Below are 26,948 nucleotides of genomic sequence, written 5' to 3'. Positions count from 1 at the left end.
GAGATCCGGACCGGCGAGATCCCGGAAGACATCAACTACTTTCTGCTCGAGTCGGAGCAGCGGCAGGGAGCCCTCGCCGCCGGCGTATTCGTGTCGCCGGTCGCCGCCGGCGGCGCGGCGGAGGGCAGGGAGGAGAGCGGGGAGCTGCAGCCGCCCGCCGCCGACGCGCCGCCGAGTGCGGGCGTGCGGGTGGACGCTGGCGGGGGCTGGTACGTGCAGCTGCTGCCGTTTGCGGCGGAGGAGTCGATTGTGCGGCTCGAGGAGAACATCGCCAAGCTGGCGAGCCGCTCGCCGACCAGCCTGGTGCGGGAGGGGCTGGGGCCGCGCGAGATCGTCGACCTGCTGCTCGACGGACTCGAGCCGGTCTTCGCCGACGACAAGCCGGTCGCCGGCTTGGCGGAGTCGTGCCCCTGCTCTGAGGCGCGGGCTGCGGACGACGGCACCCCTCGGGGAGCCTTGTCAGAGCCGTCTCCGCCCCTTCTAGGCGCGCGTGCTGCGGACGATGGCGCTCATCCCGCGAGAGGAGCTCGAGGAGATGCTCACCTCGAACGAGGTCATCGAGGCCAAATGCGAATTTTGCGGCACCCTCTACCGATCGACGCCCGAGGAGCTGCGCGAGAAGCTCGAGGCGCGCGAGTGAGGCGAGTTGGAGCGGAGGCGGAGGGAGGAGAACGACGCGGGCGGAGTAGCCGCGCCGTCCGTCGACCCGGAGCGTCGCCGGCGGCGGCGCACCAGCCAACGCGGCTCCGCACGGCTCCGGCACCGGCGGCGACGGGCCGTCGCCACACCCGGACTCTCAGCGTGCGCGATCCTGGAATGTCGACGCGGTTAGAGAGACTGAGGTGCCAGGGGCGTCTCCTCGGCGGACGGCCTAGCCGTCCGCCACGTATTTTTTCCCGCGTGTGGATGATCGCATGGCGGTCGTGTGGTCCTCGACGGGCGGTGGGGGCGCTGTGCACAGGCGGTGTGTACGTTCGTTGGCTGTGCGCCCCGGCGTAGACCACAGCAGGACCACAGGCGCGGCGGTGGGACCAGCTCTAATTCTCTCCCATATGCTCTATCGTAAAAGACGGGCCCTCGGGCCCCTCACCGGCCTCAGCTCCAGGCTCAGCCCTCGAGCGCGTCGCGCAGCCGCTCGAGCCGCCGCTTCTCGTTCCTCCAGTTGAGCCTCAGCGTGCGCACGTCGCCCGACAGCTGCACCAGCCCCGGCTTGGCGCCGGCCGGCTTGCTCACCTGCCTCGCGCGGCACAGGTTCACGCCGACCGAGCCGGAGCGCGCCGCCTTTGAGTAGTTCGCCGCGAGGACGGCCGCGTCGAGCTCCACCTGCCGCGGAGCAGCGAGCTCATGCCCCCCTCTCCTCATCCTAACCCCTGGCCCCGCCCTTCCCGCTCGCCTCTCGCGGCAGCGTCGCCGCGTCGCCGACGCTCTCCGCGCGAATCACGACGTGCGAGCCTGCGGCAGCCGACGCTCGCTCACTCGATGTGCGCGAGGCGGGCCGGTCCCTGGCCAGCGCACCTGCGCAGCCCGCCGCATGCATCCACCAGTCGTCCGCGTCGCGGTGGAGGGGGTCGGTGCTGAGGGCGTCGTTGTCGGACGCCTGGCCGGGCAAGCGCCACACGCTCGCCCTCCCCGCTCGCGAGGCGCGGATCACGGCCACAACCTCTCGGCCACATCTCCGCTGCATCTCGCCTGCTTGCCGACCCGGATCTCGGCGCCGCCCTCGCTCCGGAAGACGCGGTAGGGAAGGCGCGGCTTTGCGCGCGGGCCTAGAGTAAGGTGTTACGGGTACGGGTTCGGGTTCGGGTTGGGTAGGGGAGGCGCGGGTTGGCGCGCGGGCCCTTTGGCTTCTTCGGTCTCGGCGGTGGCCGAGCCGGTGGCTGGTCGCTCACGCCTGCGGCCGAGGGCGAGCCGGCGTGTGGGGCGGCCGACCTCGCGATGGCGCCGGCCGCGGTGCCGCGCCGAGGTCGGCCGCGAGGCTTAGCAGCTGCGCGAGCGGAGTGGCGTCGGCGGCGTCGGCCGAAGCCGTGCAAGTCTTGAGGCCCTGGACCAGCGAGTCCAGCCGCTCCACCCTCTCCGCCTCGGCTGCCGCCGCGGCGCGCAGCTCGTCGCAGTTGGGAAGCGCCTCGAGCGCCTCGAGCGCCGCGTCCTCGTCGGAGAGCAGCTCCTCCATGCGCGCGTCGCAGAGCTCCGCGCGCTCCCGGGCCTTTGCCGCCTTTTTCTGCGCGCGGTAAAGCTTGCGCTGCGACTCCTTGCGCATTCCGTCGAGGTTGATCTCTGTGTCGAGGCCTTCTATCGCACTGCCGGCAGCCGCGTAGAGCCTGGCAGCGCGTGGCGGAGCGCGGGCGAGCACGGCTCGCAGCGGAGGCCGGTGTGCGACGCGCGAGGCGAGGATGACCGTGGCGAGGAGCTTGTGCATGGCAGCAGCAGCGGTCGAGGGGTGGCCACGAACTGCGAAAGCCGACGCAGCGAAGACAGCAGTCAGGGTTCGGGCTCCTCGGTGGAATAGGGTTGCAGGGGAGACGCTTTCTTTTTTCGTGCTGGCCCTAGAGGAATCCTCGGACGACCCCTGACGTTGCGAGCGGCACTGTGAGCACGCTGCATTCGACGCTGCATGGCTCGCACTCGGTCGATGGATGGACGATGGGAGGCGAGCTTGCGAGAGTCACACACGACACACACGACACGACAGGGACACAGACACAGACACAGACACAGACACAGACACACACACTGCGCTCCCCTCAGCGGGCAGGGAGACGCGAGCCCGACGGAGTCCGGTGGCGGGGGCCCACGCAGCAAGCCCCTGCACTGACATGGTTGGTGCTAAGCCGCCGCCGCCGCTCGCTCTCGAACTGCGTCGCGCTGCTGCCCGTTCCCGGAGCGCAGAGCGCGATTTTGGTGGCCAGGGCCTTGCCTGAAGGGGGGCGGGGCAGGGGGGGAGAAGATGAGGACGTCACCGAGCGGGTGGAGCTGCCGGGAAGGTGGTGGGCGGGGCATGTGGATGCACCTCAAATACGATCGAGGAGCGGGAAGACCGCCCGCTACTCCGGCGGGAGAGTGCTCCCCCGCCGCCCCCTGGGTCACCCCGAGTGACCTCGCAGCCCACGCCGTGGGGCGCTGCTGTCAGGGGAATGTTGGGGGCGTGCAAAGCCGCGATGCCTTCTCCATGTCGTGCTCCGCTGGTAGCACGGCTCGTGCTTTGATTCTCGCCGGCCGATGAAGCGAAGCAATGGCAACCACCAGGAAAGAGTGCGCCAATGCCCGCTGCGGCGCCTTGCCGGCGAAGCCCCAAAAATCGTCCGCCGGAGGTGCAATGACGGCTGGCCGGGTGGTCATGAAGCCAGTGGCCAAAGTTGTTGAAGCCATAAATTTGGGGTAGTCTGGGGGGGAGGGGAGGGGGGGGGGGGTGTCTTCCCCACTGGCGGCGCCTTGCCGGCGAAGCCCCCGACGTCGTCCCGGAGGCGCAAGCGGCTGGCCGGATCACCATCTCTCAAGGCCCGAGCTTTACGCCGGCGGAGAGAAGAGCCGCAGCCATGGCACTCGGGCAGCCGGGGGGTCGGCCGATGGCCGCTGGCGGCGCCGTGGCCGCGAGGGCCCCTCGTCGTCGCCCCGGAGGCGCGGCGGCGGCCGGGCGGGCGGTCGGGACGCCATCTGTCACGGGACGGCAGAGTTTTACGATTGCGGCATCGAGGGGCCTGCACATCGCGTCCGCCGTGTTGACTCGGGCGCGGTCGACCCAGCCACATGAGTTTGATAAGAATTTTTTCTTTTGGACTTTTTGGGTAGGGGGCAGGCGCGCCGGCCGCGCGGAAACGGCGCACCGCACCGACATGTTGTTCAGCGCTCCTCTCGTCCGGCCGCTCCTGCTCGCCTTCAACCGAGCGAGCGTCTCTCCCGCCGTCGCGGCCCTCGATCGGAACGAGCACCTCATCTGGCAGCCCGGCTTCGGCCCGCGCTTTCTCCTCTCGCTCGTGGCATGCGCGGCGGTCTCGACGCTCGCTCCGCCCAGCGGGACGCAGGCGCTGCGGCTCGCGCTGCGGCGCGCAGCCGGCCGATTCGAGTGGTGGTTTCTGGTCGGCCTCGCCTCCTCCTCGTGCTGCGCCCTGCAGCTCCTCCTCAACGCCACCCTCGCCATTGGCTGCGCGGGCTTCAACACCGTGCTCGGCCCTCCGCGGCCAGCCTTCCTCGCGCTCGCCGTCGTGCTCCAGTGCCACCTGTGGCGCGCGGCCCTCGCCGCGACCCCTCCGCGCCTCGTCCAGGCGGCGGCCGCCACCGCGCTCTGCACCGCCCTGTCGCTCCTGCCCGAGGCGCTCCACTGGTGGGTGCACCGGCGCGACGGCTGGCGCACCGGCGGCGGGGAGGCGGTGTCGCTGCAGGTCGGCGGGATGGGGTGCACGGCGTGCACCCAGAAGGTCCTCTCCGCGCTCGAGGCGGTCGACGGCGTCGACAACTGCGAGGTGGACCTGCCGGCCGGCGTGGCGTGGCTGCGGCTCGGGCCGCGCGCCGACGCGGCGACGCTCGGAAGGGCGGCGCGAGCCGTGCGCGACGTCGGGTTCACGTGTGACGCCTGAGAAAAGTCGTCCGAGCCGGAGGCTGTTTTGTGGTCGCGCGGGTACGCGGTGTGGGCGGCGCGTTCTCTCTCCGACGTTATATTGGGGTGTGTCCGAGTGGGATCGCTGGGATCATGCGTGGGTGCCGTCGCGCAGCCCACAACGTGAGAGGGGCGGCGCTGGGCGGGATACGTCACAGTGCGGCGGTCTTTTTTTGTGCGAACTTGGAGCACTCTTTGGAGGAGTGCCGGCTACAGGGCGAAAACGCGTCACTCGTTCGTTGTAAGAGTTTAAACGCGAGAGATGCCTACCACGTCATCCCTCGCCGCTCCCCGCCCGCCTCAGGCGCGTAGCCGGCGTCCGCGGCAGCGATTGCGGCGACGTCGTTCCCCAGGAGCGGCGGCTCGTCACGGGGCGCCGCCGGGTCCGCGCGCTTGCGGAAGACGGAGATGTACATGTTGCCGTTGTTGCGCTGCACCTTTTGGCCCTCGTCCGTGTGTATAAGCAGCGGCACGCACGGGTCGGCGCGCAGCTCGTCGCGCGAGAGGCGCTCGAAGAGAGGCGAGGCGGTGAGGTGGCCCACCATCCACTCCATCAGCTCTGCCACGTCGGTGATGGCGTACAGGTGGCCGCCGGCCGAGAGCGTGTACCCAAACTCGGCGAGCAGCGGCTGCGAGATGATTCGCTTCCGGTGGTTCTTCCGCTTGAAGTGGGGGTCGGGGAAGCAGATGAAGATCTTGCTCAGCTGGCCCTTCTCGAAGAAGTTTGGCATGAACCGCATTGCATTGTTGTGCAGCGCCCACACGTTCTCGTACGTGGCGGCGTCGGCGGCGTCAGCAGCCGTCGCCTGCGCAGCCTCGTGTCGGAGGGCGAGGGCCCGCTTCTGCACGTACTCGACGAGCTTCGGTCGGATCTCGATGCCGAGGACCAGCTGGGACGGGAAGGTCTTTGCCTGTGCCGCAAGCGGAGCGGCAGGGCGTCAGGCGGCCGAGGACGGGTGGCGCGGCGGCCGAGCGGCGCGCGCCAGCGAGAGGCAGAGTGAGCCAAAGCCGCATCCCACATCCACGAAGGTCACCCGCTCGCCGCTGGCACGCTGCGGAAAGTACTCGCCCCAGGGCACGTCCTGCGGACGAGCTGGGAACCAAAAGTCGTTGGCGTTGAGCACGTTGGAGTGTGCGCGTGAGCGAAAGTGCTTCTTCTGCGGCATTTGCGGCCCACTCTCATCCTCGCCCTCGCGCGAACGCGCTCCCGTCATCGCACGGCAGGACGGCTAATCCAAGAAGGCAGGTGCTTCCTCGCGACGAGGAGAGCGTCCTGAGAAAACCCAGACCCACGGCCCTGGATGTGAGGTTACCGACTAGAGAGAGAGAGAGAGAGAGAGAGAGAGAGAGAGAGAGGACGCGAGAATAGCTCCGCCGTTCATGGAGGCAACCGATGCGAGTCGACTGGTGTGTGTCGTCGTGGTTTCGTATCAAGAATTCTCTCTCTCTCTCGTTACCGACTGCACTCCAAGTGCTCCAAGTGCTCCACGTCTCGGCAAACGTTGCTCCGTCCCCTCAAGTGCCGGCGTGCACTCATCCTGCAACTCTGCCGCCGCGTCGAAGGCCGTGCCGTCGGCCGGAGCGGTGCCGCCCTCGGCCGGAGAGTGCGCAGCCGCGAGGGGGGCTCGCGGTCGTGGCGGCGGGGGTGGCCCCGGCCATCTCGGGCAAGTGGCGACGCGTGACTCGCACGTTGGGCTCGGAAACGTGGCGGCGGGGTACGGATATCGGCGCGCACAGGGTATCCGGTCAGTCGCGCGATGGCCGATGGGCACATGGTATCAGGGTATCCGCTGGGAGGCTGAACTCTATACCCGTGCGCCGTGGGTGGGAGGGAGGGATGAACTCATATGGATGAACTCTATACCGTCGGGTACTTATTTTAAGAGCAGGTAAACAGCAATAGATCCGGCCCTCAAGCGGCCTAATCGATACCCAGCCCTCACGGAATCGGTCCCTCGTTGTACAGCAATCGATCCTTCACACTGCCCGCGCTGCCAAACTTGCTGAGAATCGGTCCCCCCACCTGTGGCGCGAAGCTGATATGTCTCCCGCGCTCGGCGCGCCGACCGCGCAGCGGCGGCAGACCACCCTCCGGTTCGAGGGGCGCCTGGGGGTGAGCGGGCTGCCTCCGCCAGAGTTTGGCTCGCCCACCTGTGCGGGCCCCCCTGTAGTGTACCCCCTCCCCCCCCCGGGTGTCTAGCAATTGGTCCCTTGGCAAGCGCGAATCGGTCCCCCTGGCTCCAGGAACTGATCCGGCACTACACCCGGATCTATTGCTGTTTACCTGCTCTTAAAATAAGTACCCGACGGTACCCGTGGGCGATATAGAATCCTGCGCTGCGCGCGCGAGGGCCGCCAGACCAAAAGAACTCTACAAATTTCCTTCCGTCGCGCATCTTCTTTCTTTTTGCCGCGGGCTCTTTTAACCCCGAGTTTGCGGCGGGCGCGCCCTGACGGTTACGCCCTTTCGCTAGGGCCTCTCTCTGCGGCGCAACAGGCTGCCCGGGCTTGAGGCATGGCCGACGAGCCATCGTCACGAGCTGCCTCAGCGCCGGCGCCGCACTACGCTCTCCCCAGCCTCTGCGCCGAGCTGCCCGAGTACACCAACGCCGAGGCCGACGCGATCGCCCAGGCGTTCCGATCCGGCAACTTTTGCTCCCTCAAGGTTCATCGCGGGGGTCGCTGCGCCTCCAGTCTCTCGCGCTCTCATTCCTAGATGCGCATGCGCCCGCAGGACATACCGAATCGCCTCGGCTGCGGCAGCGTCGCGCGCCACCGCTTTCGCAAGGTCCTGAAGAGCCGCGAGCCGGTTGCAGCGTGCGGCTCGTACTCGAGGCGATCGGCGTTTTCAGAGTTTGAGTACATTCCCTCGCCCTACTCGATGGCCGAGAGCATCCGCCGTCAGGAGCGGCTGCACCACGAGTCACAGGCGGAGCGGTTTGGTGGCGGTGCGTGGCGCGCGGCCGGCTCCGCCTGCCCGCTGAGGCACGAGGCCTTTGGGAGAGCCGACGGCTTTAGCGTATACCAGAGCGAGCCGGACCCGTTTGGCGCCGCGGAGGACCAGGCTCTGAGGCAAAAGTGGCTGCAGGACGCCGCAATCCTCGCGGGGCCGTTTCGCCCCGCGGGGCGCAACAAGGGGCGTGCCGGAGAGTCGTCGAGCGAGCTGCCGTCGGGCAGCATGCTGCCCGAGATGGTGCAGCAGATCCACAGGCAGCTGCAGGCCGACTGGTCGCTGCCGTTCGTCGTGTGCTCGACGGAGGACGAGCACATCGTGATTCGGGTCGAGCTCTCGGCGCTCGATGCGGCGCCCGGGCTCGTCGCCTACATGAACGCCTTTGCGCGCTCCAACCACTTCGTCAACGCGTACCGGCTGAGACGCACCGTCGAGGACTGGAACGTGACGCCCGGCGACGGGCACCTCTACTTCACGCTGCGGCCGCCGTGGGTGCGATCGACCTCCACGGAGACCTTCTACTCGCTGCACCCGGAGCAACGCGCTTGGGGGCCACGACGCCAGGTGGCAGCGAGCGGGGCGCGGGGCGACACATCAAGCATCTCTCTCTCAACAACAAGTGGCAGAGGTGAGGAGCTGCCGCTGGGAACCTAAGGCCGTGAAGATGCGGTAACGATTGCGTGGTGAGTGCTATAAATCCTATATAAAAACGACACTTGTCACTCTGGTCTCCGCACCATCTCACACTTGCTCTCTGCAGACGACCCCGGCTGCCCGGCAGCCGGCTAGTCGCCGACCACCCCCCTCACAAAGAACCCTGCACAGAGATCGCACGGGCGGGGACCTGTTCCTTTTTGCCGATTTCCTAGTATGTTATGAAACACATATGTGATAGCCCTGGATGGGCAATGCATACGCCTCACTGGGCCTCAGATCCCCCGACCGCGTCCCGGTGCTCTGTGGTCGGATTTGTGACGCCGCCGCACCGCGCCGCGGCCGGGGGCCCTCCGGAGGCCGAGGATGGCCGTGACGGACCGGGACGAGCTCTGGGAGGTTCAGTGTCAGTGTATATATTGTAGAGACTAACCATGTGCACAATATCTCTCAGTCTAGCTAAGCCTGGGAAGGCGATGCCGGGGCCGTACAGCAGCTTGATGGTGCTTCGCCGGCGTGCGTCCCGGAGCGGTGCCGGACGGGCGGTCCGTGGGACAAAATCGGGGACAACGCCGACTTCGCTCTGATTCGACTTTTGACTTCAAACAAAGCCTACCGCACGCGCCGCGACGCGGCGCGTGCGGTAGGCACTCGGGATTTTACCAGATCGGCGTGTTCACGCCGGGATCGTGTGCCCGACACTTTAGCCAAGTAGAGTAGTCCAAATGAAAATTCTGCGGTGGGCGGAAGGGAGTCCCTACAGGTACCGGTACAGGTACAGGCACTCGAGTCCGGACTCCGCCGGACGAGGAATCCTACCTTGGTAGCCAGCGATGGCGAGGCTCGGCTCCGTCGACTTCTACAGCCTGCTCGGGCTGGAGCGCGACGCGTCGGGCGAAGACATCTCGCGCGCTTTCAAGCGGCTTGCGAAGCTGCACCACCCTGACCGCAACCCCGACGACGCGGCGGCCGCAGCCGCTCGATTTGCCGCGATCCAGGAGGCCCACGAGTGCTTGAGCGTGGCCGAGAGGCGGCTCTGCTTCGACGAGGCTCGCGCGCTTTGGCTCGACAGCCAGCTGGGATGGGAGGAGGTGCTCCTGCGAGACCGCCAGAAGCGCGTGGCGGCCGAGAGCGAGGCGGAGGCGGAGGCGGAACAGAACCGCGAAGCGCGGCGAGCGGCGCAGCATGAGGCAACGGAGGCGGAAGTGCTGGCCAAGGCCAAGGCCAAGGCCAAGAGGGTGGAAGCGGAGCGGGTGGCGGCCGCGGAGCAGGCGGCTGCAGAGGGCGACTCGCTCAAGGCCAAGCGGCAGCGCAGGCGCGAGGCCAAGGCCAAGGCCGCAGCAGCTGCAGCAGCTGGCCCGGGGCCCTCTCCCGCCGTGAACACGCCCTGTGCCGAGGAGGCCAGTCAAATTAGCGCTCCGTCGAATGGGAATGGGGATACAGAGAGCGGAGAGAGCGCAGCTTCTGTTCCGCAGGAGAGAGACTGAGTGCCCGCCACAGAGTCCCGCGGCAAAAGCTTAGTCGTGTGAGACCGCAGACCGGAAGCTTCAAAAAATCGAGTACCTACAATCAAACACATAGGCCCCGGCGTCCCGCAGCGCGGGCGGCAGCGCTTCGCCGCGCGCTTGCGCGTGTGCTCGAAGTGTCCCGTGGGTGCGGCTTGAATCCTCTCGCTAGAGCCAGGGTAGGCTCCGCCCCACTGTGATTCGGACTGAGCGACGGCAGGACCCTTTGAAATCATGAATGGCGGCGTCCGGTGAGGCCCACACGGCCGGGGGTGGTAAGTGGGTGATAGGAGGGCCATAAACGACCATCACACCGGCCACCGGACCCCTCCACCCCCCAAACACAGTCCAAACCGGCCCCGGCGGCCGGCGGGACGCACGCCGGCGCAGCACCATCAAGCTGCTGTACGGCCCCGGCATCGCCTCCCCAGAATTAGCTCTCAGTCAAGATATTGTGCACATGGGTGGTCTCTACAATATACTCACTGACACTGAACCTCCCAGAGCTCGTCCCGGTCCGTCACGGCCATCCTCGTCCTCCGCGGCGCCGGCTCCGGCCCCTCCGCCGCACTGTGATGAGCGTCGGCAGGACCCTTTGAAATCATGAATGGCGGCGTCTGGAGAGGCCCCACGGCCGGGGGCGGTAAGTGGGTGATAGTAGGGTGATAAACGACCATCACACCGGCCACCGGACCCCTCCACCCCCCCAAACACAGTCCAAACCGGCCCCGGCGGCCGCCGTGCAGTGGAGGCCGCCGGGGCGCACCAAACGGCCCTTCACGGCCGCCATACGGGCCACCACGGCCCGTCCCGGTGGCACGGGTGCCGCCGCGCACCCGCCCGACGCCCCCGGCCCGCCAGCTCCCGCTCTGGGGGGCTTCACCTCCGCCAGCGGGCCGAGCGTGCCGCCTTCTCGCCGCGCTGCGGCCGCACGCCCGAGAAGTGGCCGAAGGGCGACCTACGCGGCACTAAAATCACGACTAGAAGCGCCGCCCGCCAGCAGGCAGCTTGCCCGCCGCGCGCCGCGCGCCGCCGCAGCCCCCGGCCGGCGCTGGAAGGGCTATGCCGGCCGGTAGCCGCCGTCGCGCCGCCCGGCGGCCGCGTGGGCCGCAGCGGTTGGGGAGGCGGCGCCAGGACGCTCCGAGCGGAGCTATGAAGAGCCTGGGGCGCGGGGTGGGGGGCCGGGAGGGCGACGTGGGCGATGGTGGTGGCGTGGGTGCGCGGGGCCGGCGTGTGGGGGCGCGGGGAGGTCGGTGGTGGTGTGTGGTAGTTGGGGCTAGAACGGAGGAGGCCGGCCGGGATGGTGGGAGGGAAAAACTCCCTCGCACAACACTGGGCACGGGACTGGTGCGCACTGGCACTAACACAGGTACACCATAAGAAACAAGACCCTTGTAATTGAGAAGAAATGCCTCCTTAATGGCGCTGTCCACAGTGGTCAGTGCCATCTTATTGAGAAGGACCTCATTTCTTATAAAAGGGCGTTAAAAACCCCGGTCCTCAGAATCCTAGGGGTACCCTATAGCTCGTGCACGACTCCCCTCGGTCAAACCGCTCCTTCACGCGACGGTACAGCTCGATGTCCTGGCTGAGCTCCGCCGCCACCTGTGCATCCGCCGCTCTCGTCCCAGAGCCGTGCTCGTGGACGTTCTTGTGCGTGAGCCGATGCGCCATCTTCTCCTCGAAGAGCCGGTCCCCCATCCACCTCGCCAGCTGAGCAATGAGCGTCGGGCTGCCACTATCCCCCGGCTCAATCAGCAGCGTGCAAATTCCCTGGAGCCACGCATCTGCAGCCTCCACCGGCGTCTGCGCCAAAGTAGCCCCCCCCTCAAGCTCCGCCACACCGCGGAAGGGCCCGGACCCCTCGTAGTATTGGTCGAGCGCGCGATACGCCGCCTCGCGGGTCGGAGTCTGCCGCCGCACAATATCCCGCACCTTCGAGCGGCCGAGTCCGGTCAAATCGACGATCTCGAGGACGGCAGCCTCAAGCGGCCCCTCGAGAGGCTCGCCCTCCGCCTTGTGTGCAAAGGTGCGCGTGTACACCGGCCCGATGGCCCGCGCGTACGCCGCGAGGCTCATGTTTGGGCACGTGAGCGCCCCTCCCCACTGCTGCACATCGCGCCCGCCGACGCACTGGCGGCCGCCTTCCTTGCAACCCTCGCAAAAATAGGAGTGCGCCGACCGGAGGCGCTCGATCGGGTGGCGGAGCAGCGTAAAGTACCTGCACGGGCGCCGCTGCCTCTCGCAAAAGTGGAAGCCTCGCACGTCGTGGGCACCAATGTTGACAGAGGCGTAGTTGTCCACGTCCTGGCAGCCGCCCTTGAACTGGTCCACGATTGGATCGCAGATGGGATGGGCAATTCCGTCCTCGCGGTCAGTGTCCCATGCCGCGTGATCGTCCAGAACTCCCGAGTGGTTGTGCAGCTTCTCACGGGTCCGCAGGATCTGTCGAAGCGACGTCGAGCCCACCTTGTCGAAGGCGACAAAGGCGAAAATGGGGCCGTCGTGCACGCTTGCAGCGGAGGCGGCGCGGAAGACACCGAACTGCAGCAGCGCGAGCAGGGCCGTTTGCCACATATTTTATGCACTCACATTGAGCGGGATTGAGTGAAACTTTGAGCGCGGAATCGCGCGTATTGAGTTTCAGTTACTTTTTCCCGGTTCTGATCAACCCCTGCGTGAATTTTCTTCTCAACAACAAGGTTGGGCGTGCCGTGTGCGTGTTCATCAACAGCCGGACGCGGCAGTTTCGCGGCAAGCCTAGGTACCACGGTCCACGGTCATGAAGCGCCGGCCGGTTTCGTTTGTCACGACGGTCACCCAGGGTTTTGGCAAACACGAAGAAGAAGACACCTCCAAAAAAAAACACGAACTCACGTGTATCTCTAAGAGTCCGCTCGAATTCTCTTTTCGTGTGTATCTGTGTTGGTGCCAGTGCGCGCCAGTCCCTTGCAAAGAAAGAAAGAAAGAAAACAGACAACCCAAGGGAGGGAATGGAATGGGAGGACGGCACCCTTGCCCATCGAGGGACGCGGCATGTCGAAAATTCTCTTTTCGAAAGGAGGTAGAGCCCGCCGCACGCGCCGGCGCTGCCATCGAATGCACGCTGCCTCCGGCGTCCTTCTGGTCGACCGGCACATTGAAAAGAACGGTGGCACCTCCTTCCGATCGGTGCTGACGCAGGCTGAGCGTGCTGGCCACTGCATGTACTGGGGCTTCTCACAAAACTCGGCCGCATGGAACTCCACTGTGCACGCGCTCCTTCGACTCTCGCCCGAGGCGCCGCCTCCCCGGCTGTGCATCGAGGCGCACAGCTACATCGACTACGGCATTCCTTGGCGGAGGCGGCTGCGCCAGCTCGTGGCGCTGCGGAGGGTGTGGCGAGAGCGGAGCGTGCCGATGAAAATGCTCCTGACTGTGCGCTTTCGGAGTCCGCTCGACTACTACCTCTCCTTCTTCACGTGGATCGTCGCCGCTCGGCAGGCGCGAGATGGCAGGCGCTTCGGGCACAACTTTTCGCAGTGGGTCGCGGTGTCGCCCAACCTGCAGGCAGAGATCCTGCTCTACTCGCGCTCGGCCAACACCGCCGCGTATTGCCCACTCGTGCATGAGGAGCGGACGGCGTGGGCGGCGCGGTGGCGAGGAGGAGACCACAACGCGACGGCGCGGGCGGCCGCTGCGTGGCGGTCGCTGCGGTCGTACGACGTGGTCGGCACGACCGAGCGCTTCGACGAGAGCGCTCTGCTGGTGCTGCGCCGGCTCGGCTGGGGAGAGGAGGCGCCCCCCACCTCCGTGCCTCGGCCTGCCCTGGTCTGCGGCGATGCGCTTCGCCGCCCTCCCACCCCGCCACCTCTCTGCACGCCAGGTCGCCCTCAGCGCCGCCGCGACGGTGCAGCCCGGCTGCATGCGGGCCGAGCCAGCGACGGAGAGCAACTGGTGGTGCTACCTGCGGGGCGCGTCGAGGCGCGACGAGCGGAGACGCATCCTGAGGAGAGTGTGCCCGGACATGGGCGAGTGCGCCGCGCTGATGCGGCGGTACGCGCCCGTCGACTCGCTCCTGTACCGCGAGGCCAGCCGCCGCCTCAACGCGTCGATCGCCGAAGCGGGGCCCGGTTTCCTCGCAGAGCTGGCGGCGCTCAAGGGGCGGGGAGGCGTGTGGGGCGAGGCGAGGCGGGGCGAGGCGGGGCGGGCAGGCCGCAGAGACGCCTGCCACTGGGTGCGCCGGCCCGGCGGCTGCGCCTCGCCAGCCCGCCGCCGCCTCGCCGAGCTCCTCCGGCCCCGCGCGCGAGGCGGCGCCAAGGCGGCCCTCGCCTTGGAGCCGCCGCTCTCTTCCCTCTCTCAGGCGGGACGCGCCGCGGGAGTAGGCGGACGCCGGCTGCTCCGACTACGAGGGCAAGTGGGCGCACGCCGCCGAGCAGAACTTCTCCTCTCCGCGCGCCTGCTTCGTGGCGGACCAGGCGGTGATGGGGCCCGTCTGGAGGCAGCACGGGCAGCTGGAGCCGGCAGGGGTGAGCCGCGCCGCCGCCCGCACCCGCGCCGAGCCAGCCTGCTCGGGCCCGCTGTGATCGCCCAGAGCTCCCTGCTCTCGTAGGTGCGGGACTTCGTTCGGCGGCACCACACTGCAGAGCCGGGCCGGGGCGTCGTGCGGCGAGGACAGGGAGGCGAGGGAGGGAGGCGCAGCACGGGGAGGCTTGGCGCCTCCTTGGATGCAGCTGCGGCCCTTTGGCACAGACGCCCAGGAAGAGCAATCTGAAGCACGCTGGACGCGCTTACTCTTCCGACGCTCTCTCCGGTTCTCATTTTGCGGACTTTTTCTGATCGTCTCTCTCCACGGCCACGCCGGCGCGCTGTCCGCACGGCGTGTCCGCAGCGCACACACCGCGGCATCACGATCACCCCGAATCAGAGCATTGTCATGGCAAATGTGTGGCGCCAGCACGAAACCCTGCGGCCAGTGAGCAGTGTGGGTCTGTTGTGGTGTACGTATATTCGGGGGTTTTGAGTATGAGCCCCTCTCGCTGAGAAAATCGGCTTCGTTTGGTCACAACAGGGCCGCCGAGAGAGACAGAGAGGCGCTGCCAATCGACGGCCGTGCGGTGCGGGCCCGAGCCCCGCGTATCGAGTGACCAAGCAGAGGTTGCGGCGCTAGGCCAGCCCGCGCCAGGCCGGCCCGTGACCTGCGAATTCACGGAGTGCACGGCACATGGATCTTTTGCAGCTTTCTCTGTATTCGAGCGTTCGCCGCCACTCGAGTTTGCCGGTCCTGAGGTGAGGCGAGTCGTGGTAGATCAGCCCTCTCTCCGCTCTATTAAGTGCTCTCGCGGTAGATGTGTTCTGGCGGCGCCTGGGACGCATCGTATAGGACCCGCGCGGAGGCCGGATCGACAGCGTGTGCCATACATCGCTTCAGCTCAAACTCGGCTGCATCGCAGGCGCCAGAATAAGATTTACGCGGATAGCACTGGCTTGGCATCAGCCCGAGCTCGCGTTTACACCGATGCAGCGCGTCGAGAGTATTGGTGCACGCACGGGCAGGGCCCGAGTCCCTGCGGAGGATCGAACGCGACATCAGCCCAGATCCAAGTGCTCCACCCCCCGGGGGGGGTGGGTGGGGGGGGGGGGGGGGCAAGAAGCTCGGTTCTCCCCGGGCCGCGAGTCTGCAAAGGGATATTAGAGAGACTATGGAACGGGGTGGGTTAGGGTGGTTTAGCGCCCCCTAACCCAGGGCGGTTTAGCACCGTTTAGCCTACTGTAGACGGTCACTCACTATCCTCCCGGGCCGAGAGTCTGCACACGGATACCCGGTTAGAGAAAGACGCGGCCAACCATGCAGCGAGGGTGGGCGACGGCTACATGCACATGTCATGCGCATGTGCATGTAGCACCACACTCCTCTCCTTATAAAAATCCCTGTGTGCAGTGTGGTGGCGGCGTGCCGTCCTCCCATCCCTCCCTTGGCGTGTTTGTATTTTCTTTCTTTCTTTACCCCCAGCCCCCAGGGTTAGGGCTCTGTAGCCCGCAGCCCAGATCCCGAGCATCCGGCCCGCTGGGTGCGCTTCTTAGGACTTAGAGCTCCCCGGCCCTGCGGGAGGTGAGGCTAATAACCCGGCGCACTCCATACCAACCAAGGTCCAAGAAGCGCTCCATCCTCCAAGTGCGCGCGCGCGCTCCCCACGACCTCCAAGTCGGCTCCCCGCCTGACGGCGCGCCGGCTCGAGCCGGCGCGCCGATGAGCGGCGCGGTCGGCCAAGGCCACTCGGTAAACCACGAGGTCCGCGGCGTGATCAAGGAGTTTGCCAGCTCCGTCCCTCACCCTCCCGAGATTGTGCACTCGTGGCTGCCGGTCTCGTGGAAGGCTAAGGAGTCGGGGCTCAAGTTCAAGGACGGCGAGGGTACTAGCAAGTCCGACGTGAGGGACCGTGTGGAGACGATCCTCGGCCGGACCCTCGGGTCGGACCACATGCGGACACAGGCGGGCCGCAAGATCAAGCTCCCAGACGACGTCTCCGACGCCGTTGCCATCGGCCTGTATGGCTGCGATTTCTATCGCCTGACGCGCACGTACAATGGGGGGGAGGTCAGCGAGCCAATCGAGATCCGTGCCGACAAACTTGATGTCTAAATTTATGTGTGTGTTTGTGTGAGTCATCGCCGCAGCCTCCTTGAGGGGGAGTGCCTCCTTGCCGTGCTGGCGGCCATTCCCACGCGCACTACGCCACTTGGTCGTTGAGGTTGTGGCGCCGCGACCCGCGCGGCGACCCGAGGCCAAATCGCAAAAAAACCCGAGGCCGGCCTCGGGTATTCGCGATTTGGCCTCGGGTTTCGGCGCTATAATGCTTGGAGCTGCTCCCTCCACTCCCTGTTCCTTTCATATCGCCTTCCTCTGGTTTGCGGATCACTATCGTAGCCACTGTCGGTCGTTGTTGATGGCTGTACCGCTTGCGGGACACGTGCGCGGGGGCGACGATAAGTGCCCCGGAAGAAATCCGCGCCGACTTTGTGACCATTGATTGAACAAATCTCTGTTGTATGTGATAGAGTCGTCGTAAGCACGTGAGTGAGCCGTACGTAAGTGGTCCTGTGGTCCTGTGGTCCTGTGGTCCGGTCCAGTGGTCCTGTGGTCCGGTCCAGTGGTCCTGTGGTCCGGTCCGGTCCGGTCCCTTTTCCCCTTCGCATCCGGTCGCAAGTGTTTTGTGTGTGTGTGAAATTTGACCTCGGAGGTTCGAAAATGTTGAAAATTCGAAGACCCGGGGCCATTTCGTGAGGTCATTTCGCGAATACTCGAGGCCAATTCACAAAAACTCGAGGCCATTTCGCGACAACTCGAGGCCGGCCTCGAGTTTTTGCAAAAAGGCCTCGAGTCATCGCGCGATAACTCGAGGCCATTTCGCCACAACTCGAGGCCGGCCCCGAGTTGTCGCTAAATGGCCCCGAGTTTCGGTGAGTATTCCCACTGACTCAGGGGCATTCACTACCTGAAGGCAGACTTCTGTCATCCTTTTTTTTGCTGGGGAAAAAATTCCTGGGTGGATTTAATTTTTTCTGACACGGCGACACACGACACCAAGCCGAGATCCCGGGCAATGGCGAGGAATGGCTCGCCGTCGCGTGTGACCACATGAACCCCTGGGAAGCGACGGTGAAATAACGTGTGCCCCCAGGTGCAATTGTCCACGTCTGCAGCGGGCGATTCGCGATAGTCAACGCGAGGTTTGCGGCGCGTAGTGATTCGGCCCATCGTGTGCACACCTCCCTCAGTTTCTTTCAACGGAGGGGTCGGGAGGGAGCGAGGTACGACGACCAGCAGGAACTCGCGCTTCAAGAGTACCACGTTCAGCTGTGTGGTCCAATCGCGAACCGTGGCAGAAAGCGCTGTCTCGACGGCCGCCTCGGTCTTGCCTACGCCGCCCTCCGAGGCGTGAGATGCCTGGCATTTCGCACGGAACTGCTGAGCCCACGCACGGGAGTGCGCCGCACAGTCCGCACGTTGGCAGCATTCACCTTGAACGCCATGGTGCTGGAGCTCCTGCAGTACCACGGCAGGCGCGACGAGCTTGCCATCGAGAAGGGTGCGCTCGCACGGGTCGCCTGGACGGCCCTCCTGGAGCGGAAGATGCACGAAGCCATGTGCACAGGCGACGCAAATGCTGCTACACAGCCCGAACGGGTTGTACGCGCCGTCGGCCTCGGAAAATGTGATGGCGTCGAAGCCGGGGAGGCGACGCTTGGCAGCGGGGGAGGAGGTGTGCGCGGGGTCGGCGCCGTCCACACCACCATCGTCCCGAGGCAGCTCCTGGAATCGCTCGACGGCATCCTTGTCGGTCGCACCGGCGTCCAGCTCGGGGCACGAGGAGGGTGCTTCGGGGGCGGCGTCACTGTCACCGGGCTCGATGGAAGCGACATCCTCAACAACAGCCACGAGCGTAGCAGCGGGGGCGGGAGGCGGAACCGAGGGGAGACGAGGGCTGGGCTGCAACGTTATTTGAAGTTGGGCAGAGCCCACCGTCGCGCGAGTAGGCTCGTCCGGCGGGATGTTCTTGAGCTCCGGCACCAAAGCGCAAAGGTGATCGTACAGCTCCCCGGTGATGGTGTAGAGCGCACACAGGAGAGAGGCGCGGGTGAGCGACACGAAGAGGTGCGTGAAGAGCTCGCAACCTTGAACCCGCTGCGGCGTAGGCCACGCGTCGGTGCGGTGAGGGATGTAGGCGAAGGCCACACACTTCTCATCTGCGCCCTGGGCTCGGTGGGCGGTGGTGAACACGCAGCGGCGCGATGCGCCGTGCAGATCAGAGGCGAGCCTGACGATGACTCCAACATCGTTGGGCATGAGCGCGGCTGTGCCCTCCTCAGCGCACTGCACAAACTGTTGCACCTGCAGCTGTAGCGCCTCCATGCCGTCGGTCGAGAATCCCGTGACGTCCTCGGCAGGGACGTGAGGTCGCATGCCCGTTCGGGCGTCAAAAGATGGTTGCGTGGTGCTCAAACCATGAGGCGAGTCCACTGCGGATGGCTTGATCGCTGCCACGTTCAAGTCAAACCCTTTCGGGTCCAGTAAGGCTTCCGCCGAAGGAGGGCTCGCCGGCAGCCTGGCAGAAGGCATTCCAGCTGGCGTAGCCCTGACCTCGGCGGAGCCAGGCGACGATGGCTTGTCCAGCGCATCGGTGTCGTCCTTGGGCTCGGTACGCTCCAACGTGGTGTGGAGGTGATCAGGGTGGTCTGACCGGGTGGTATCGCCCCGGTCTAGGCCCTCTGGAGTCTCGTGAGGCGTCCCTCGTCTCTCGCTCGAGAGATGGTCATCTGAACCCGAATCATCGGTGCCCAGCACGTGTATGTTGAGTCGTACGCGGTCCTGCGGTTTGGTCGCGGGAGATAGATTGCCCGCAGCGCCACGGGCCTCCTCAGCCGAGGAAGACATATTTGTAGAGAGTATTCAAAGTACGAAGGTGTGGTGTCACACCGGTGGGGGGGGAAGACGCCAGCTGCGCCGTGTTGTGGTGTCACAACAGTAGAGAGGTCGACTGTCTCGTGGCGCGGTGGCCCCACGAAAGCAGTCGGGAGACTATTACGTGCCAATATTTGGGCGCCCATCCGGCGCCCAAAGTGCTAATATTGGTAATCTAAGTGGCAAGACGTGCCACCACACGGGGTATGGGAATATAGAGATATGTGAGCGATACGGTGGACTAGTTGTCACTCTGGGGTGGGGAAGGGAGAATAACAGGTGAAGCCTCTCGATACAGGTCAGGCTGTCGGTGCTCGTGAGGGTATTCGTGCCTCACCTCCTGCGACACCTTATGTCGTCTAAGTTCATGGCCCCCGACCACCATACAGCGTCTAAGTCTGAGCCCGGCTCCGTGCGGGGGCAAGTTGAGCGCTCGCTCGCTGCAGAGGCTAAGTGTAGAGGCTAGAGCGACCCTCTCTAGCCCTACTACCCAACCCCATATTTGGCAGTGTCCGCTCCGAGAGGCCATATTAATTATTATCAAGGTAGCTGGTGGGCATCAAGGGCGCTTGCGGACTAGTTTCACACCACATTACACAGTGACAGAGACGATCCCTTTCGCCAACATGGAGTATGCACAGTCTTTTGGTCCGGGCCCCACACACTCGCACGTGCGAGCCTCGCTCGACCCGCCTGGACGCGGCCTAGCGCCTAGGCTTGACCGGGTCGGCCTCCTTTCCTTTCCACACATGCAGCAGCACCGGCCGCGTCCTCTGCGGCTGGCGCCCCGCGTCCTACTATTCGACGCCGCTGGTCCGCAGCGTCGTTTGCTCTCGCTTGCCTCCGGCAACGAGACGCCGGAGCTCCGAGCCTCCTCACGAGCTGGGCATGAGGGGCTGGTCGAGCGCGCTTGGCAGCGAGCACCGACGCCCGCCCCAGCGCTTGCGCAGCGCGTTGGAGGCTGGGGCCCACCCAGCGCCGGCGACGAGGCCGAGCAGCAGCGCACAGAAGGAGGGCAGCAGCGCGACCCCCGTCGCCGGCGCAACGTTGGCGGCCATTGGTGAGGTGGTGGGGGCGGGCGTGTCGCCTCCCTGTTGCTGGGAGAGCACCTGCTGGTGGGAGAGCACATCGCGCAGCGCCTCGACAAACTCGGTGCGGCTCAGGCTGCCGCTGCCGTCGTGGTCCGCGGCGCCAAAGGCGCGTGTGGTCACGTTGAGCGGCTCGAGGGGCGCAAGCACACGGGCACTCGGGTTCGTGAGCGTCTTGAGAGCGAGAACACCGACGGCAGGCTGGTCGGTGGGCACCATGTGCCCTGCGTCCTCCACCTGCATGTAGGTCAGGTTGCCGTGCCGGCGCATCTGCCCAATCTCTATCGTGCCGTCAAAGTAGATTGGCTCGAGGGGCGCCTTGCGCCAGGCGGCCGCGCCCTCCCACTTTAGGGTCTCGTTGATCATCCTGGCCGAGGCGAAGGGGCGGAGATTTCGCTCGTGAGGAACGCTCGCGGGAGTTGGGAGCGGACGCGGCGTGCGTACGACTCTGGGCGTGCTTGCATGCGTGCTGACCACTGCCATGGTCTCGCGACTCGCTGTGGTTTGGAACTCGGCCGACGCGGGTGGGGTGGGGGGGGGGGGCGCGCGAGGGCCGCCCCTCACCGCTGGCCTCCGATGTACGGCACAGCGAGGTCGCGCTTGCCCCAGACAAAGGTGAGCCGGATCCCCTCGTTGAGGGCGCGCGAGAGCGCCGCCGGGTAGTCAAAGTCGTCGTCGTCGTCAAAGGGAACCTCGTCGCCGATGCACGGGTGGCAGCCGCCGTTGCAGCCCTCAAACGAGCGGTGCACCTCGGCGTCGCCGCAGACGTTGAAGGCGGCGCGGTAGCGGTGCGAGTTGAGTGTTTTTGCCCAGCTGCGGTAGTCGTAGCCGAAGGCGCCGCAGCCGTCCTGCGACTCGAGGCGGTAGTCGTACATGTTTGGCTGGTAGCCGAGGTACCACTCGATGTCCTCGTAGGTGGAGTCCTCGTCGTCGGGCCGATCGTCCTGGTTCACAATCTTCTCGACCAGGCAGTAGTCGCTCCACGCCTGCGGCGCCGACTGCACCGCGTCGTCCACGACTGCGTTGCCGAGAAAGATGGCGGTCAGCGGCAGCGCGTCCTCCGGCCTCGACGCGGCGGCGTTGGCGTCGAGCGTCGCCGCGACCCACGCGGGCACATAGTGGCCGCCGTAGCTCTCGCTGGCAAAGATGAGGCTGCGGTGCGCCTGGTCGGGGAAGAGGCGCCGCCACGCGCGCAGGAAGGTCACCATGTCCTTGCCCGCCTCGCGGCTCGACGTGACGTAGGGGCCGGTGCCGGTGGAGAAGCCGACGTAGCGCGGCTGGTCGACGAAGAGCAGCGCCTGCGCGAGCCATGGCGAGGGTCAGCAGGTATGCGGGAGGCAGCGAGGGGCGACACCGTGCGCGGGCCGAGGGGTGCCGGCGAAGGGGGCGGCGAGGGCGGCGGAGCAAGGTTGGGGGGGGGAGGGGTTGGCGGCGGCAGCGGCCGGAAGCCAAGAGGTGGCTCGTCGCACCGCGTGCCGCGTCCACGCCCACGCGCTCGTGGTGGGGATGTGAGAGAAGCCCTGCCTGCCGCTGGTCTTTGCACCAAAGAGGGAGAGCGGACTCATTTCGGTGGTCGCCGCCTCCATCGACGAGCATCCCGGCCCGCCGTTGGACCAGACGACCAGCGGCGCATCGCTGACGGGCGGGCGGGCGGGGGGCGGTGGGTCGGCGCGACGCGGGCTTGGGCGTGGGGAAGCGCGAGCCGCCGGCGCCGGCTGGGGCATGGGGAGGCGGCCGCTACGGCGCGGCGTCGGCGCGGAGGGAGGGAGAGCCGCACCGCGGCGCCGCCTCGTGCGGCCCAAAAAAGAGGTAGAAGAGGTAGTCCTCGGCGGTGACGTTGACGTAGCCCGACTCCATGTGCGGCGGGTGCGACTCGCCCAGTAGCGACCGCTCCATGTAGCCGCTCCACTTGACCGGGCTCCGCGCCACCGGCCGCTCGCACGGCAGGTGCGCGGGCGGGGCGCATTGGCGGCTGTACTTGGGCGTCGCCGGCTTCGCCTCCGCCGCCGCTGCCTGCGCGGGCTCGCGGCTCGGCACCTTTGCGTTACGCAGCCGCCCCTCGGCGACGCCCGCCAGCAGCAGCAGCGCCAGCGCCGGCGGCGGCAACGGTCGGGTGGGAGTGCGCCGCATTTCTGTCGGCAGATGCACACAACGCGTCGGAAGTTTTTCGCGCCGTTTCTGGGCTGCTTTCTTTTTCTTTAAATAGTTCCATTAGTTGCTTCATGCACCCTTGTGCATCATGCACATGCCTCCTTCACATCCTGACGACACCACCCCAGTGGCTGAGCCCTCTAACTCCTTGGCCCTAGCCCTCCCGCCGTTTTCGCAATTCGTGGCCGTTTTCGGCGCGCGCGCGCGGTAACTAACTACTACTACCACCCCCACCCACTATCCTTGTAGGTAGGTAGGTAGAAAGGTGAAGCCTTGTGTCATCTCAAAAAGAGAAACTTGTCGTGTCTGGGGGGCGCCCGACTGAGGTGACAGCCGCTCCTGCCGCACGCGCCGTGCCTCGCCTCTGCAGCCCTTCTCGCCGCTGCCCCGCCTCCCGACCCATCATGCGCCGCCCCGCCGGCCGGCGCGGGCACCACCCCACCCCTTGCGCGCCCGCCGCTGCCACTCGCTCTCCGGACCACCCCCTCCCGAATCCCCCACCCCCCGAACACCCCTCTCCCACCCTACATCCAAACCCGGCCGCCCACTCGCCGCCGATGCAAGCGCCGCCACTCGCTGCACGCCCCGGGGGGCGAACGGCCGCTCTTGCTGCGTTGCTGCCCTTTCGCCGCTCGAGCCCCCTCGCCCGCCGTCATAGATCCATGGTGCTCGAGGCCTCCTTCCTCTGCATCGACAACTCCGACTATATGCGGAACGGCGACCACGCGCCCTCGCGGATGGAGGCGCAGCTGGACGCCGTCAACTTGCTGTCGGGCGCAAAGACGCAGAGCAACCCTGAAAACGTCGTCGGGCTGCTCTCGACGGCCGGGCGAGGGGTGGAGGTGCAGGTGGCGCTGACGGGCGACGTCGGCCAGGTCCTCTCCCTCTCGCACGGCATCAAGATTGGCGGCAACGCCAACTTGTCAGCGGGCATCCAGGTGGCGCAGCTCTCGCTCAAGCATCGGCAGAACAAGAACCAGCGGCAGCGCATCATCGTCTTTGTGGGGTCGCCGGTGCAGGAGGAGGAGGCGGCGCTGGTCAAGCTCGGCAAGAAGCTCAAGAAGAACTCCGTCGCGATGGACATCATCAACTTTGGAGAGGAGGCGCCCCGGGCCGCAGACACCGTAGAGAGAAGGAAGGGGGGAGAGAGCCGCGGACAAACACAGAGAAGAAGGGAGCCGCGCGGAGCCGCGGGGAGCCGCGGGGAACGCCCGCACGCGCGAGCGCCGCCCGCCCCGCGCGCCCGCAGGCGGAGAACGCCGCCAAGCTCGAGGCGCTGCTCAACGCCGTCAACTCTGACGACAACTCGCACCTCGTCACCGTCCCTCCCGGCCCGCACGTCCTCTCCGACATCCTGCTCTCGTCGCCCATCGTGCAGGGCGAGGACGGCGCGGGCGCCGCGATGGCCGGCATGGGCGGCGGCGGCGGCGAGGGCGCGGGAGACTTCGCCGGCCTCGCGGTCGACCCGAATATGGACCCTGAGTTTGCGTGGGCACTGCGCGTCTCGATGGAGGAGGAGCGCGCGCGGCAGGAGGCGGCGGCAAAGGCGGCGGAGGAGGCGGGGGCGGGCTCGGCGGAGGGCGCCGCGGCGAGCTCGGGCGAGGGCGCGGCCGCAGCGCCGGCGAGCGACGCCGAGATGGCGGAGGCGGCCGGCGGGGCGGCGGCGGGCGACGCGGACGAGCAGGCGCTGCTCGAGCAGGCGCTGGCCATGTCGATGCCCGGCGCGGCGGCCGAGCAGCCAAAGACGCCCGCCACCGCGCCGCCCGCCGAGACGCCCGGCGCTCCGGTCGGCGGCGCGTCGGAGACCCCCGCGTCCGCCGCGCCGCCGCCGTCCGCCGTGCCGGCGCCCGCGCTGGAGGACGCCGTCATGGCGGAGGCGGACGAGGACGAGGCGATGCAGCTCGCGCTGGCGATGTCCATGTCTCAGGGGGGCGGCGGCGAGTCCACCACGCCCGCGCCCGCGCCCGCACCCGCGCCCGCCGCCGGCGACATGTCCGCAGTCTTCCAGGACCCGAGCTTCCTGCAGTCTGTCCTCGGCTCGCTCCCCGGCGTCGACCCAAACGACCCGCGCATCCAGTCGGTCCTCCAAAAGCAGGACGGCGACAAGAAGGAGGAGGAGGACAAGAAGTGACGCCGCCGCGGGAGCTTGGGCTGCTCTTCCTTGCGCTGCACCTCGAGACGCGGGACGGCCTGCGGCGCGCTGCGCATGCCGGACGCTGCATGCCGTGCGTTCTGGTGTTTATGCTCGAAGAACCTTCCCGTGGCGCACCTTGATCTCGTTGCGCAGCGCGGCTTCTTTGGGTCTAGTGCGTCAGCGCGGCAACGTCCGCCCAACAGGCGCTCATTGCGCCTCGGAGGCACTGGGCGGCGGCTGAATTCGAGGTTAGGGGTATGATCAAACGAAATTTTTTGGCGATTTGCCAAGCCGACCCTTCCTAGGAAGATCAACAACACGGAATTTTTCTTTCTCCTTCAGCCTTCTGGCCGCCCTGCTGGTCGCCGCGGCTCTTCCTGGCCGTCTCCCGGACCACTCCCATCCATCGAGGACAGGCCCTGCTATACCAGGCTGCTGCGGGCGTCATGGACACGGATGAGGCGTACGGGGACGACTGGGAGGACGACGACTGGCTCGATGAAGGCGACGCTCTGGGGCAGCAGCGGCGCAGCCTCAGCGAGGAGGTTCGGAACGCGGTGCTTGGAAGCATATCCATCGCCGTGGGCGGCGCATCGCTGGTGGCGGGCGTGCTCATCTTCCTGAGCGAGCACCCGCAGCGCCGTGCGCGCCACTCGTGGTCGCCTCGCGCTCCTCCGTCACCGCCTGCGTGGCCTCCACCGCCTCCGCCGCCACCCTACCCGCCCCTCCGCCCACAACCGCAGAGCCCTCCGCCGCCGCCGCCGCCCTCCCCGCCGCCGCCGCCGTCGCCACTCGCTCCGCCAGCCCCGCCGGAGCCGCCGCCGCTGCCGCCGCTGCCGCCCCTGCCGCCCCTTCCTCCCGGGACACCTCCGGCCCCGCCGCTGCCGCCGCTGCCACCCGAGACGCCTCCCTCTCCGCTCCCACTCCCGCCGCCGCCACCGCTGCCGCCGCCGCCGCTGCCGTCTCCACCATTCTCGCCGCCCGCGCCACCCTCTCCGCCCTCGCCGCCTTCGCCGCCCTGGCCACACCCGCCAACACCACCGTCGCCGCGCCCGCCACCGCACCCGCCGCCGCCGCCGCCGCCGTCGCCTCCGTCGCCTCCGTCGCCTCCTCCACCGCCGCCGAGCCCGCCGCCCAGCCCGCCCTGGCCGCCGCCCCTGCCGCCGGCGGCCCCGCCCGGCCTGGTCGAGCGCGTCTTTCGCGGCTGGGAAGGGAGCATCCGCTGGCTGAGCATCGCGCTGGTCGTGCTGTGGGCGGCGGAGACGCTGCTGCGGCCGGGAGGGGGGGCGATCGGCGCGGCGAGCCGCGGCACGTACCGCGCGGCCGGCAAGGCTTGCCGCGGCGTCGGCCTCTTCTTCGGCTGCGTCGACGAGCAGCGGTGCCACCTCCCCCCCGGGGTGCGGGCTGCACTTTGCTACCCGCGTCCGCTCACAGCCTCTGCGGCTGCGAGGTAGGCTCGCGCTCCGCCCCGACGAGTACCACCGCGAGGGGGAGCACTTCGGGCCGGCAGACCCGCTGATGGCACAGATTAGCAGAGACCGGCCGAGACCGGCCGAGACCGGCCGAGATTGGCCGAGATTGGCCGAGATTGGCCGAGATGGCGGACCACCCCGGCCGCTGCTCGCTCCCGCTGTGCCGTTCTGGCACCTCTGCTCAGACCGCGCTCTGCTTTCTCAGGTCCGCTCCTCGCTCGCGCGCGCCTCGCGGCCGAGGACTCGCGTCGCGGTGCGGCTCTGCCTGCTGCTCTGCCACCTCCTCTTCGGGTACGCGCAGTTCTCGTGCAGCTGGCAGCGGAGCTCGAAGGATGACTTGCGCGGCCGCGGCATGTTCACGGTGCGGGCAGGCGGTCGGGAGGAGGCCCCGCCCCCATTGCCGCGAGACGCTCGCCCTGCTGCAGGTCAAGCTCGACGCGAGGGTGGAGGTGGCGCTCGGAGGGCTGCTGTGGAACGTCGTCCAGTCGAACCGGCCGCGCGACTGCCCCAACCTCGACTGCCGCAACGAGGTGAGCTACGAGCAGTACGTCGCAAACATGACGAGCGAGAACCCGGCGAGATGTAGCCGAGATACAGCCGAGATAGAGCCGAGATATGACGAGCGAGAGCCCGGCGCGCCGTCGGGCGGCGCGGCGGCGCGGCCGGGACTGTCCTCGCGAGCGCGGCCGCAAGGTGGGGCCGTAGGCGTGCCAGCTGATCGACTGCGGCGAGGCGCGCTTCTCGAAGGTGCTCTTCGAGTACTCTTACTTTTACTCGATCCGGCAGCTGTGGACCACAAACAAGACGCTGACCGCCGACGGCGAGCTTAAGGACTGCGGGCCGGACGAGGAGCTGCCTCCGGGCGCAGTGCGCATCTACCCGGGCCGGCTCTCTGCGGGCACCATCTTCGTCGCCTCCTTCATCTGGCCGCACGTCAAGCTCCTCCTCCTCCACAAGT

The 26,948-nt window shown here is 67.2% G+C and overlaps 10 protein-coding genes across 10 annotated transcripts in view; 6 read left to right on the top strand and 4 right to left on the bottom strand.

Moving 5' to 3' along the window:
- The window catches only part of EMIHUDRAFT_247328 (hypothetical protein), a gene marked incomplete at both ends in the record, with an annotated part of 1,301 nt that extends 661 nt beyond the window's left edge, over nucleotides 1-640 (top strand). The window contains 2 exons of the mRNA XM_005765099.1: nucleotides 19-384; nucleotides 485-640. Of these exons, the coding sequence (XP_005765156.1) occupies nucleotides 19-384; nucleotides 485-640 (522 nt within the window). The remainder of the gene's footprint in view (nucleotides 1-18; nucleotides 385-484) is intronic.
- Nucleotides 641-1,107: 467 nt separating this feature from the next.
- EMIHUDRAFT_247327 (hypothetical protein) lies at nucleotides 1,108-2,416 on the bottom strand (the record flags this gene model as incomplete). Its single annotated transcript, XM_005765098.1, has 5 exons — nucleotides 1,108-1,323; nucleotides 1,424-1,452; nucleotides 1,516-1,597; nucleotides 1,702-1,766; nucleotides 1,930-2,416. 5 exons carry the CDS (start codon nucleotides 2,414-2,416, stop codon nucleotides 1,108-1,110), a joined length of 879 nt encoding a protein of 292 aa, XP_005765155.1.
- A 1,117-nt stretch (nucleotides 2,417-3,533) lies between these two features.
- On the top strand, nucleotides 3,534-4,571 carry EMIHUDRAFT_247326 (hypothetical protein; the record flags this gene model as incomplete). Its single annotated transcript, XM_005765097.1, has 2 exons — nucleotides 3,534-3,600; nucleotides 3,787-4,571. The coding sequence occupies 2 exons, from the start codon at nucleotides 3,534-3,536 to the stop codon at nucleotides 4,569-4,571; spliced, it is 852 nt and encodes a 283-aa protein (XP_005765154.1).
- Nucleotides 4,572-4,857: 286 nt separating this feature from the next.
- EMIHUDRAFT_120053 (hypothetical protein) lies at nucleotides 4,858-5,805 on the bottom strand (the record flags this gene model as incomplete). The annotated part of the gene is made up of 2 exons (XM_005765096.1): nucleotides 4,858-5,502; nucleotides 5,626-5,805. 2 exons carry the CDS (start codon nucleotides 5,803-5,805, stop codon nucleotides 4,858-4,860), a joined length of 825 nt encoding a protein of 274 aa, XP_005765153.1.
- A 1,301-nt stretch (nucleotides 5,806-7,106) lies between these two features.
- On the top strand, nucleotides 7,107-8,198 carry EMIHUDRAFT_120052 (hypothetical protein; the record flags this gene model as incomplete). Its single annotated transcript, XM_005765095.1, has 2 exons — nucleotides 7,107-7,256; nucleotides 7,326-8,198. The coding sequence occupies 2 exons, from the start codon at nucleotides 7,107-7,109 to the stop codon at nucleotides 8,196-8,198; spliced, it is 1,023 nt and encodes a 340-aa protein (XP_005765152.1).
- An 851-nt stretch (nucleotides 8,199-9,049) lies between these two features.
- Nucleotides 9,050-9,244, top strand: EMIHUDRAFT_48648 (hypothetical protein; the record flags this gene model as incomplete). Its single annotated transcript, XM_005765094.1, has 1 exon — nucleotides 9,050-9,244. A coding segment is annotated over one exon (195 nt), but the record flags the coding sequence as incomplete, so codon positions are not given.
- A 1,959-nt stretch (nucleotides 9,245-11,203) lies between these two features.
- Nucleotides 11,204-12,280, bottom strand: EMIHUDRAFT_120050 (hypothetical protein; the record flags this gene model as incomplete). The annotated part of the gene is made up of 1 exon (XM_005765093.1): nucleotides 11,204-12,280. One exon carries the CDS (start codon nucleotides 12,278-12,280, stop codon nucleotides 11,204-11,206), a length of 1,077 nt encoding a protein of 358 aa, XP_005765150.1.
- Nucleotides 12,281-12,802: 522 nt separating this feature from the next.
- On the top strand, nucleotides 12,803-14,521 carry EMIHUDRAFT_459644 (hypothetical protein; the record flags this gene model as incomplete). Its single annotated transcript, XM_005765092.1, has 4 exons — nucleotides 12,803-13,495; nucleotides 13,569-13,748; nucleotides 14,068-14,211; nucleotides 14,435-14,521. The coding sequence occupies 4 exons, from the start codon at nucleotides 12,803-12,805 to the stop codon at nucleotides 14,519-14,521; spliced, it is 1,104 nt and encodes a 367-aa protein (XP_005765149.1).
- Nucleotides 14,522-20,020: 5,499 nt separating this feature from the next.
- Nucleotides 20,021-22,363, bottom strand: EMIHUDRAFT_120048 (hypothetical protein; the record flags this gene model as incomplete). The annotated part of the gene is made up of 4 exons (XM_005765091.1): nucleotides 20,021-20,600; nucleotides 20,798-21,531; nucleotides 21,703-21,868; nucleotides 22,011-22,363. 4 exons carry the CDS (start codon nucleotides 22,361-22,363, stop codon nucleotides 20,021-20,023), a joined length of 1,833 nt encoding a protein of 610 aa, XP_005765148.1.
- Nucleotides 22,364-23,046: 683 nt separating this feature from the next.
- On the top strand, nucleotides 23,047-24,515 carry EMIHUDRAFT_247317 (hypothetical protein; the record flags this gene model as incomplete). Its single annotated transcript, XM_005765090.1, has 3 exons — nucleotides 23,047-23,508; nucleotides 23,658-23,843; nucleotides 24,393-24,515. The coding sequence occupies 3 exons, from the start codon at nucleotides 23,047-23,049 to the stop codon at nucleotides 24,513-24,515; spliced, it is 771 nt and encodes a 256-aa protein (XP_005765147.1).
- Nucleotides 24,516-26,948: the final 2,433 nt, after the last annotated feature.

This window comes from Emiliania huxleyi, assembly GCF_000372725.1.
Source record: "Emiliania huxleyi CCMP1516 unplaced genomic scaffold EMIHUscaffold_568, whole genome shotgun sequence".
In the NCBI taxonomy this organism is placed as follows: Eukaryota; Haptophyta; order Isochrysidales; family Noelaerhabdaceae; genus Emiliania; species Emiliania huxleyi.
This window is presented reverse-complemented; position numbering and strand designations above follow the sequence as displayed.